This window comes from Pezoporus flaviventris, unplaced genomic scaffold (genome assembly GCF_033815535.1).
Source record: "Pezoporus flaviventris isolate CSIRO_AGI_PZ_B2104156 unplaced genomic scaffold, CSIRO_AGI_Pfla_v1 ptg000036l, whole genome shotgun sequence".
Taxonomy (NCBI): domain Eukaryota; kingdom Metazoa; phylum Chordata; class Aves; order Psittaciformes; family Psittacidae; genus Pezoporus; species Pezoporus flaviventris.
In genome coordinates, this window is record NW_026892584.1 from 42,754,750 (window position 1) to 42,765,304 (window position 10,555).

Below are 10,555 nucleotides of genomic sequence, written 5' to 3' on the forward strand. Positions count from 1 at the left end.
GTGAGGAAATTTATTACAGACTATAGATAAACATAGATTTTGTCTATTTTAGGGAGAAAAAGATACCCTAGAAACGTCAGATTCTTGGCATTCTTGCAGACTCAACTTTAAGACTGTGAGTTGCTTATTTTAAAATAGGTTAATCTGTGCACAAACTAAAAAGCAGATTTGTAATTTACTGATACACTTCTGCCAGCTAAGAACTGGTCTTTTTGCTCTTTTGACTCGTTCCTGCAATCATCCCTGTTCTGCTTCAGCAACACTTTATATTAAAATGTGTATATTTTCCCCTTTAAGAAAGAGGCTAAGATGTTAATTTCCTTCTGCTCTGCAGCAGGGAAACGCAGGGAAAAAAAGCCCTTCTTTCATACTGCTGTATTGTTCAGCCAACGAACCGAATACAAAGCATAGGACACGTTGAATTTGCAAATATACACAGCACAGCTTTTAGCTATCATAAATGTCAGATAGATTGTATCATGCACTGTATCCTGCTAGTTGTTTCCTAATTGCTATGAGAAATGGAGGGCAAGCATGTGAATTAATGCATGCAACCTGAAACAGTTAATTTAGACACAACTGAATTTAATCTGTTTACAAAGTCAAAGGCTTCCTTAAGCTTAGTTTCAACATAATGCAGACTCCGAGAAAGTTTAGAGGAGGTAAGGACAGGCTTTCCTTAGCTCTATTCTTCCTTATCTGATTCATGCAGCATCAGAGAAAGCCACACCCTAGAAGCTGCAGGGTTTGCCTCGGAGGTTGATTCGCAGCTAGCACAGCACAGCACAGCAAAGCAGAAGCAGAACACAGAAAAGTATAGAAAATGTAAGCCCACCACTGGCTGGAGATCCTGGCCAGTTAGGAAGAACTAGATGAAAGCAGTCACACATCTTGGTAGATTATGGTGGTACAGCAATAACAAGAGAGGAAAACTTTGTCTTTTCAGAGGATCCCAGTGCAGAATCAGTCCCAATAAAGAGGAGGAGATGGAGACTTTGTAATTCTGTGCTGCAGGGAAAGTGCAGCTAGACTGAAACTAAATGCTGACACACTCCTTAGCCTCTCAGTGAATATACATCCTTGGATGCCAACCAGATTATTCTGGGCTGCCCTGCATTGCATTATGCCTGACTGATCGTTGCTTGCAGAGCTGGAGCTTCAGGTCATTGCAGAGAGAGAAAAGGAGTGATGTGGATGTTCCTAGCAGAGCCTGAAGATACTTAGGGAGACTGATGAAGGATACCCCTGCTGCCTGGCTGCCCGATTGGCTGCTGCGCTCCCCAAGCTACAGTTGAGAGGGCAGCAGCTTCCCAGTGATGGAGAGAGCCAGGAGAGCCCAGGGGGAAATGGGACGGACAAATGGCAAGGCAGATTTCTGCATGCTTCCCTGAGCAAACACAGGGAGGTATGCAAGAAAGGGGAGCAGACACTGGGATTTTCCTTCCCTTCCCTCTGAAGCAGGGCCTGATCCAAACACCCCTGAAGACAGCAGAATGGATCCCACTCATCTATCAGTGCTTAAAATCACATGCTTAAACCCTGGACATCCAACAAAGGAATGGGCTTGGGACACACTCTGTAAATGAACTTCAGTTCACGGCCAGCAACTTACCACCATCAGGAATTAAAACCAGCAGGATAAAAGTTATAAGTAGATTTTCTGTGTTGTACTTGTGATAATACTCGGCCATTTATGCAGTGCACATCAGACAAAGAAACCCCAAAGCCCCTCTCTGCGTTTCATTGGTAATTTTTACAAAACATGGAAGTCATGCTGCCATTCCTCATGCAGCCAGCCTGGGGCCAAAACCAGCTGCTGTGCAAAGATGCACATTATGTCCAATCAAGTGCCCTCTGAGATTAATGGGAAAAGTTTCCCCCACACTAGTGGGAACTGAGGAGAAGATAAGAGCAGCCCGTTTGACCCGGGAGGTGGGTGCTGCTGAAAGCAGGGTGCTCCGGGACAGGAGGAGGCTGCAGGCTGCCGCCTAGGCAATGAGGTGCTGCGGAGGGGTGAGCATCACCCAGCTGCCTTCCTTCTCTCCTCGGGGGAAAACCCTCTTTGTCACCCTCTTGTCCCTCTTCCAGAGCTGCTGGAAAGAAGGCTGCACCGACCCTGCTGCTTCCCCCCTCTGGAGCAAAGCACCAGAACCCCCTCTCTACCCCCAACCGGGGGGGAAGGACGACACACACATCCCTCCTTTCCCTTCTTCCACACCCAGGGCCTGGGGCTGCTTTCCCCAGCCCCCTTCTGCCACCCAGTCCCTCCCCGTCAGAGAGGAGAAAGCTCCAGTGTGTGCTGAACCCCAATACAAGTTCTGTCTGGAGTGGAGAGGTACCGGGCAGTGCCCGGAAGCAGCAGGGGTAGCAGGGGGCACTCGGGGTGTCACAGCTGGGCACTTGGGGCAATGAAAGAACACGGAGTGGGGGGACAGACATGAAGGCGGTGGCACCTCCCATGTGAGAAACCCTGAGGGGAACCACAGAGGCAGACTGTGAGGACAAAGGCATCTGGGGAGCATCACCATACCCCCACTGTGCTGTGTCCCTGGGGAAATCCTCCTCTCCCGGGGATCTTCTCCCCACATGGGGCAAGGGGGATCCCCCAAATCTGCCACTCTCCCCAGCAGCAGACCCTGCCCACCTTGCTGCACTCCCCAGACACCTTCCTTAGTCCCCAGGAAGCCATCCCCCCCCCCCCCCCCCCCCCCGTGGATGTTTTACCTGGGGGGAATTGTGCAGGGGAAAAATGGGTGCTAACAGCCTGTCTTGGGCTCTCACGTGGCTCCAGCAAGATCTGGGATTCCCCCACTGGCACCTGCAGTGGGGTAACTGGGAGCCAGCAAAGAACCCTCGAGCACCTGTGGGTGATGTTATGCGTCGAAGTGCTTAACCCCATCCCCGGCACTAATTGCATTTGCAGGACGAGGCCCAGCTGGGTCTGAGCTGGGAGGGGACCAACAGCAAAGAGCTCAACCCTTGTCGCTCTCTTCCTATGAGCACCCCGCCCTAGAAATCCGAGCACTCGCTTCATTTCGCCCCTGGAGGCTGTCTGGACGGTGCTCCTTGTCCGAGAAGCTCCAGCTAGCAGATTTTCCTCTTCCTGCTCTTTTTCTCCTTGAATGTTGCGCTAGGCCGGGTCTCTCCTACCATGGGGGTCTCCCGGTGCCCTGGGGGATGCTTTACTGCTGCACCCTGAGCCCCCTGGCCCTTGCTGACATCGCTGGAGCTGTGATGTTCCTGTTTGGGAGGTTTTTGACCCCAATTGCTTGTGTCGTGAGCAGTCTGGGGTTGTGTTCTATTCCATGTTAATGGAGTTGTGCTAAACCAGGGGCTGGTGTGTTGTTTGAGAAGGGAATCGAGACCGTTCCTTGCCGCGGGTGGGCAGCAAGAGGAGCAAACTTCGTTGTTTCTGACTGATTTGCCAGAGAGCACAGAAGGGAGCACTTCCCTTCTGGTGCTGCACGGCCGGCCAGATGGTTTGCTGCAGGCAGAGCGAAGCAGCCCCTTGCTGGCCCTTGCTGGCCAAGTGCCCTCTCCTCTCTTGCACAGCAAAGCAAGGGTTTTCATCCAAACTAAGTTGGTGGAACATCCAGAAAGGGCAGTTTAAGGCAACCTGTTCACAGGGCTACTCAGTCTCTCATATCAGGGCACTGGAAACAAGCTCATGTGTCTCACAGGCAGGCCAGGGATGCTAGTTTATGTGCTGGCCTTTTGTGAGCTTTGCATCATTCTTGTTCTACAGGGGCAAGGCACGTGAGGGTCTTGGTCCTCACTTAAACAGTTTGCACTGCAAAGCCAGGCTCTGTGGAGTTGCCTTGGGCTGCTGAGTTGTGGCAAGAGTCTTTGTCGGGGAGTTGGAAGAACATCTGCAGGTGTGCTCTCCAAAACACTGACACTGACCCTGCCACCAAAGCATAGGATGTTCAGGTTTGGTGGTTCCTGTGAAGCTTGTCCCCTCTGAACAGCTGCTGTGTCTGTCATGCAGGGCTGTTGCTGTAACCAGGCTCACTTGGCAACTTGCAGCCTTCTGCAGGGAAGCAGGGCTCAGGGCTTGCTCCCTTCTTGTATTACACTAAGCCTTGGCTGGAGGGGCACTTGAGAAAGCAGCACAAGGGGCTTGTGAAGGGCTGTCTCCAGGATGATAAAAAGAGAAATTCCCCAGCTATAATCCTTCCCTTGATGAGGCAGACAAGCATGCTCCAGTAAACATGTATTATGTTACAGCCTGCGGAGGTGGGGGATAAAGCCCGCTGGAGGCACTTGCTTCCAAAGAGAGGGTGCCCTAGCAGGGCCTTTCGCTTCTCCCCACACCCTTCTCTTTCAGTGTAAAATGCATACAAGGGTGCCAAGGGGCTGGGCAGCCCTGAGCAGTAGATGAACAAGTGTGCCTTGCACCAGTGTCCTGTCTCATAGCTGGGGAGGGTACAGAGAAGCCCGGGGTCATCTCCAGTAGGTCCAGCAGGGATCAAACCTCGGAGCCAAACCCCACGAGGGATGCGCTGGCCTGGGTGAGGTCTGAAGGCTGTGGATGGGTTTCCTGTGTTTTCCACGTACTAGGAACAAATCCTGGCTGTACTCTGAGCATAGCATGGCTGTTCAGCCTGTTGCAGGAAGAGAGTCCTGTGCTGAGAGGATTGTGGAATGCATCCACTGGAGTGCATGAAGTTCTTGCAGATGTGTTCAAGCCCCTTGTTCTGAGCTAATACTGGACCATGCTTTTCATCCTGGGAGCCAGTGTTCAAGATGTGAGCAGCACTGCTCTTTTCTCCCAACTGCTTGACAGACCTGCCAGAAGTAAGGTCAGGGCTTGCTGCCTGCTATTGTGCCACTTGGGCTTGCTTTTACTAGGCTGTGTTTGGGTCGTAACTGTGGAATTGCAGCCCCAGTGACCAGGGGGTTGAGCCGGTGTCCCCTAAGTCATAGTCAGTACCATAGCTGGGTCATAGTCAGCACCTGCCCCATAGTCAGCACCACAGCCTGAGTTCTCCTCAGGCTTCGCTTCACACCTTACCCTGACTAGAAGCCAGAAGCATTTGGCTAACCTGAAGCCAGGAGATGACTCAAAATCCCCACTTGCTTTAGGAAAACTGGCACCCTGCATTCACGGGGTCCTAAAGGTTGTGGGGAGGTGGTGGATTGGGGCTGGTGGACACAAGGACACAGCATCTGCCTGGCCTGACACAGTGTGGGACTTGGTTGCCACCCTATCAGCACTGAACCCCAGTGCTTTCCCTTCTGCCCCAAGGTCCTTCCCTTTCTGCTGCTGTCTCACTGTGCTGAGGTGGCCCTGTGCTGGTTTAGAGGTCTTGCCGCTTCTGCCAGCCCTGAGGGCTGTCTAGAAAGCACGAGTAGTCCCTGGGTGTGTCTGTGGAGCTCCTGAGCCTAAAGGTCTGCCAGTTCCTGAAGTGAAGACATAGGATCCATAGGATAAGAGGGTGAGCTTCCTGCCCTGGTGCATCTTGTCCCCATCTCTTCATGCCTACTCCCTCTTGGAATTCAATCCTCCCAGCTTGGGAAAGAAGACTACGCAGGGCAAATCTCTCTTTAATGACTAAAAATGAATCTCTCATCTCTGACAAGACCAAGGCTTGTCAAGTTCTGCCTCCGGCTTGCCCACCCTCATTCTCCGAGTGCCTCACCACAGGAGGGAGGTGTCGGTTCTCTGGCATGGCTGGACCTGGAGGTTTCTTCGGGAAAAGATGTTCTTGAGGATTTTTTCTGTCAGTACTTGTCTGATGGGCGACTCTGCTTCCAAGATGTTTTGGAGTCCTCTTTTTCCTCGGGTTGTGTGGAAGCTTGTGTCTGCCTGTGCTGCTTTTTCCTGCTTGTGCACCTCTTTGCTCTGGAGCGAGGTGCTTAAAATGTGTGTGGTGATGCTGTCAGCAGCAGCCTTCCTTCCCCCCAGTATTGCCTATACGTCTAAGGGAGAGAGTAAAACCTGTCCTGCTTTTGCCACGTAGCTCTGCCCTCCTCGGCAGGACAGCTCGCCTTCCCGGGGAGCTCCGGTTCCCTGGGCACGGGCTGGCGGAAGCGGGGTCGGTCCCGGGACCGTCCCCCGTGCGCTCGAGCTGCGGGACGGGAGAGGGCCGCGGGGCGTCGCCTGGCAACGGGTGTTTTCGTCAGCGGCGCCCTCTGTGAGTTCAGGAGCGGGCTCGGACAATGGGCGTCGAGGAGCGGGCGGTGGTGGTGGGTAAAGAGGCGCGGCAGGGCGTGGGGCAGGGTCAGTTGCTGCAGGTACGGGGCAGGGGGGCGGAGGGAACGGGGGTCGGGGGGGCGGCGGTAGGGCTGGGGGGGGCAGAGGCTGCGGGGAAGGGGCCACCGCATCCCTGAGGGAGAGTGAGCAGGAGGCAGGCTGCCGGCTGCCCACTGTCTCTCCTACCGCCAGCAGGTCAGACTCGTGTTGTCAGCCATAGCGGCAGCCATGGCCCTACTCAGCTTGACCCAGCTGCTGGACGCCGCCTTCGGGACGCCCGATGTCGAGGCCGTGAACTTCCGAGCGCTGCGCAACCTGCTGCAGGCCATGCTGGGGCACCTGGGCCTGCAGGACCGCTCCACCTGGGGCTTGGAGCAGCCTGTGGAGCGGGACAGGTCAATGACCCTGGCAGCGGGGCAGCAGCTCCGGCAGCCGGGTGAGCAGCTGCCTGCGAAGGACCTGCTGCAGGACACCACCGGCGGCTCCGAAGCTGATGTGGCTGCCGACGTGGGGCAGCTAGTGGAGAGGGAGGAAACCGACAAGAGCAGCAGCTCCCAGGTAGCGGCTCTCCCAAGCCCCTGCGTGCTCCCCCGTTGACTCGCCTCCTCCTCCAGGGGTGGCTCTTTGCCCTTGGTATCAGCTTCAGCGCTCCTGCACAGAGCTCAGCACGGGCAGGCAGGGCTGGATGCAGCCCTGCTGACATGGGTTTGTGTGATGGCTTCCATTGGGGCAGGGTGGGGACCAAGTTCCCGGTCTGCAGGGACCCTCCCATGGGGCTCATGCCTGCCACCCTCCTCTCCTAGGACACATCTGTCTACCAGGATCTCCTTGAGGAGATTAGCCAGATGAAGGAGGCGCAGTCCCGCATGCAGGGAGAAATCCGCATGATCCAGGAGGCGCTTGGCTTGGTGAGCTGCTGCTGGTGTCCCCAGGAGGGAGCTGGCCTCTTGCTCCCCTCCCTGCATCACCCTGCATCTCCTTGCAGCCCGTGTCCTCCTGCCTTGGATGTCACCTAGTGTGAAGGGCACTGGAAGGGAAGAGTGGGAAGGGTGCCCCAAGAGGGAAGCATGGGAGCTCAGCCCACCCTACCTGGAGCCCCGGGGAGGGCAGGAATGGACAGCACTGCCTGCAGCTCAAGCTGCTGGCAGAGGTAACTGTGTATGTCCACCCAAGTGGCCCTAAGGCACTTCTTAACTGAACACCCATTAAAGTACCATGGGTGCTGGGAAAGGAGGGTCAAGATCTACCAGTGCAATACAGCAGCAGCCCCCAGGCACAAGCCTGCCCAGCATCCGTCTGTCTAGTGCCTAAGTTAATTTGCAGGTGCTTCTGTTCAGTCCTGCTTCTGCATCCTGACTGCCGTCCCTCTCCTCTCCCCACTCTAGGGGAACCTCCAGGATGCTGCCGGCCAGCTGCCAGGCCTCTGCAACCTAAGGACTCTGGCCAGTGATGTGGTATGGTTATGAGCACGCCAGATCCTGCTACAGGACAGGAGATGGCTGCATCCCTGGGGGACCAATGCAGGCAGTGCCTCTGCACTAGGGCATGGTCCCCAGCAGTGCTGGGTGTGTGTGGGAGTGCTCCTGTGGGGCCCACCATCCCTTTATCCCTTCCTTCCCCAGCAAATGCTGAAGGAAAGGCTGTGCCTCTACCCGGACCCTGAGGAGGTCAACAACATGGTGCACTGGGATGTGCTAAAGGATTGCCTGGTGGGCAGCAAAGGAGAACAAGGCAGAGATGGAGGAAGACCCAGAGAACAAGGAGACCAGTCTGCCACCACCAAGTCTCCCACTTCAGATGTGGACACCTCACATGGGGCAAGCTCAGTGCTGAGATCTAGAGACAGCTCAATGGTGCTGAAGGATCCTGGAACAGCTCTAACAGCCCCTAAGCAGCAGGGAGACATTCCCTCAGATCAGAGGGGGGATGCTAGCACCACAGTGGTGATGCAGGCAGTGTCGCAGGATGCACAGATCACCAGCTTGGGGACACAACCAGGGTCTACGGGCATCCAGACCACCACCCTTGAGACACAGCCAGAGTCTACTGTCACTCAGACCACTATCTCAGAAAGGCGGCTCAGCACACAGCTTCACCAGGCAGGCCCCCTGGAAGCAGAGACTCTCTTGCCAGCAGCCCAGGGATTTGAGATCCCACTCGACACTGATCCCAGGGCCATGTCCCACTTGCAAGAGCTGGCCTTGCCCTCAGGCTCCAGCAGTGCTTACCACAATGCCTGCAAGTGTTACATGGAGACGGTGGAGGCTCTCAAGCAGATTGGGCAGCTCAGACACCTCTATGCTTCCCTGAAGGAGCAGGTGGCCCAGCTAGAAGCCACCAGGTTGGAGCGGACTGACCTGGAGAAGCTGTGCCTGCTCCTCCAGGAGGGAGGTGAGAGCTCTGGGAGGCTTGTGGGGGGTGTTTGAAATGCTGGGTCTGGAGCTGGTTGTGCTCAGAGCCTCGCCCATAGGGTGAGACCCCTTCACTGACAGTGTGTCCCCTTGTACTGTGTTCTTCTAGGCCAGGAGAGCGTTGCCAACACACTGGGTGACCTCCAGGGCCAGGTGTCATCTCTGCAGGGCTTGGCCAGTGACCTGCAGGGCTTGTCCAGGGACCTGCAGAGCCTGGCCAGTGATCTTCAGGGAGAGAAGGGGAAGGTAAGGAGTCCCCGAGAGAGATGCAGGGATGCTGGGAGAGTTGGGCATGGAGAAGGCAGCTGAAGAGCCCCTGTGCTGGGATGACACAGGGGCCATGCCCTGACTCTGCCCCCGCTGCCATTCCCAGATCAGGATACTGGAGAGTGCCCTTGGCAAACTGGAGGCAGCCAGAGCCAGCTGGCAAATGGACCTCAGCAACCAGCTCAGCCTGCGATTGGGGTAAAAGGACAGGAGAGGGTTTTTTTCCCTGTGGGGCTGCAAGGGAGCCCAGGAGGGCTGGGAGCATCCCATGATGGGGGGAGAGGGATGCCCCCTGAGCAACTAAGCTTGTGAAGACTAAGCCTGCCTGTACCACCATCTTGCTGACCAGGTCCAAACCGCAGGAGGTAAAGCGGGACATGAAGGATCTGGCAGAGCAGCAGCAAATAAGCAAGGCTGCACTGGATCAGTTGGTGACCCAGACGGCCAAGGAGGAGCAGGAGCAGGTGAGGTGTGGGGGGAGCTCCCACCACCTGCTGGCTCTTTGAGATGGTCCTGGTGGGGTTCCCAGCCACATCCCCTGGCTGGCTGGGGCCATGGAGCCTCCATGGCACTTGGGATTGTTGGTTGTATCTGTCCCATCTCAGAGGTGATTCCTCTTCCCCTTCTGCAGCTGGAAGAGCTGAGAGTGATGGAGAGCATGGGGCAGGAGGAGGCAGTATGCCCCATGTGCAGCAGTGACACCAGCACACGTTTGGGGAAGCTTCTGCGGTGCTATGAGAAGCTGCAGGGGCTGGTGGACTCACTCATGTCGAGCAAGAAGAGGGGCAAGGTGGTGAGGCAGCTGCCAGGGAAGAGCCAGGTAGGGAGATGGCAGCATGAGGGACTTGGGAGGGGGCTGCCAGAACCATGCCCGCCTGTTTGTGCTTCGGTGTTATGTGGGGGAGTTCCTTGCTCCCCCCCATATTGTCTTGTCTACAGCAGAGAGGGAGATTCAAGCCATGCTGCAAATGTCCTGCTGGCACTGGGAGCCTATGGCCACTGGCCCAGTAAGCCAGGTCTGTCCCCCTGGGCAGCCTCCGCATCTTGCATGGCACTACCTTGTTATTTTCCTCCCTGGAGCAGGACCAGGAGGTGCTGAAGCGCATCCAGGCTGCCATCCTGCAGATGCAAGAGGAGTATGAAAAGCTTAACTCTGTCATGGGGAGCCTCCTGGATGACAGTCGCCAGCAGCAGAAAGATATCGAGGTAGATGGCTGAAACCCCTGTGGTGTTAGAGCATCCTCCAGGCAGGGGACCATAAGTGATTTGCCCTGTGGAGATTAAATTACCTTTCCCAGAGGATTCTGTGTGGAGGGAGAAGCAGGGGTGCTCCTGCACAATGTCACAGGATGCTTTTTCTGTGTTGGAAGGGTCTGTTCCAGTCCTTGGAGAGGCTGGAGAAGGAGAAGGCAGACAAAGAGGACCTGGAGCTAGGAATGGATGAGGTACAACCTCAGGGGGCCTAAGCACCAGGCAAGGGGGTCCTGGGCAGGGTGATAAATGCCCCTTGTCCCCTGGGAGCTTGGTGGCAGAGCTGGCCTGGGGGACGGAGGATTTCTCACCCAGCTGCAAGTCTCTCTGTCTCCCCACATGTCCCTTGGGCTGGTGGGACTGACCCCATGGGGGTGATGGGGCGAGTGGGACCACACAGCTGTGGTCCTGCTGGAGTGCTTTTGCCTCT

General features: G+C 55.9%; 2 protein-coding genes across 2 annotated transcripts in view; one reads left to right on the top strand and one right to left on the bottom strand.

The window, feature by feature from the left end:
• The window catches only part of LOC133274696 (protein AHNAK2-like), an 83,322-nt gene extending 76,908 nt beyond the window's left edge, over nt 1-6,414 (bottom strand). The window contains exons 1-2 of the mRNA XM_061464234.1: nt 6,383-6,414; nt 5,992-6,304 (exon numbers count right to left, since the gene is read on the bottom strand). Of these exons, the coding sequence (XP_061320218.1) occupies nt 5,992-6,304; nt 6,383-6,414 (345 nt within the window). The remainder of the gene's footprint in view (nt 1-5,991; nt 6,305-6,382) is intronic.
• Nucleotides 6,415-9,184: 2,770 nt separating this feature from the next.
• LOC133274697 (glutamine-rich protein 2-like) lies at nt 9,185-10,340 on the top strand. The gene is made up of 4 exons (XM_061464235.1): nt 9,185-9,338; nt 9,506-9,694; nt 9,958-10,080; nt 10,245-10,340. Exons 1-4 carry the CDS (start codon nt 9,252-9,254, stop codon nt 10,338-10,340), a joined length of 495 nt encoding a protein of 164 aa, XP_061320219.1. The 5' UTR covers nt 9,185-9,251.
• Nucleotides 10,341-10,555: the final 215 nt, after the last annotated feature.

Coding starts and splice junctions, on each gene's coding strand:
- LOC133274697 (XM_061464235.1), top strand. CDS start 9,252: ATGAAGGATCTGGCAGAGCAGCAGCAAATAAGCAAGGCTGCACTGGAT. Junction 9,339..9,505: donor CCAAGGAGGAGCAGGAGCAG/GTGAGGTGTGGG, acceptor CCCCTTCTGCAG/CTGGAAGAGCTGAGAGTGAT. Junction 10,081..10,244: donor AGCAGCAGAAAGATATCGAG/GTAGATGGCTGA, acceptor CTGTGTTGGAAG/GGTCTGTTCCAGTCCTTGGA.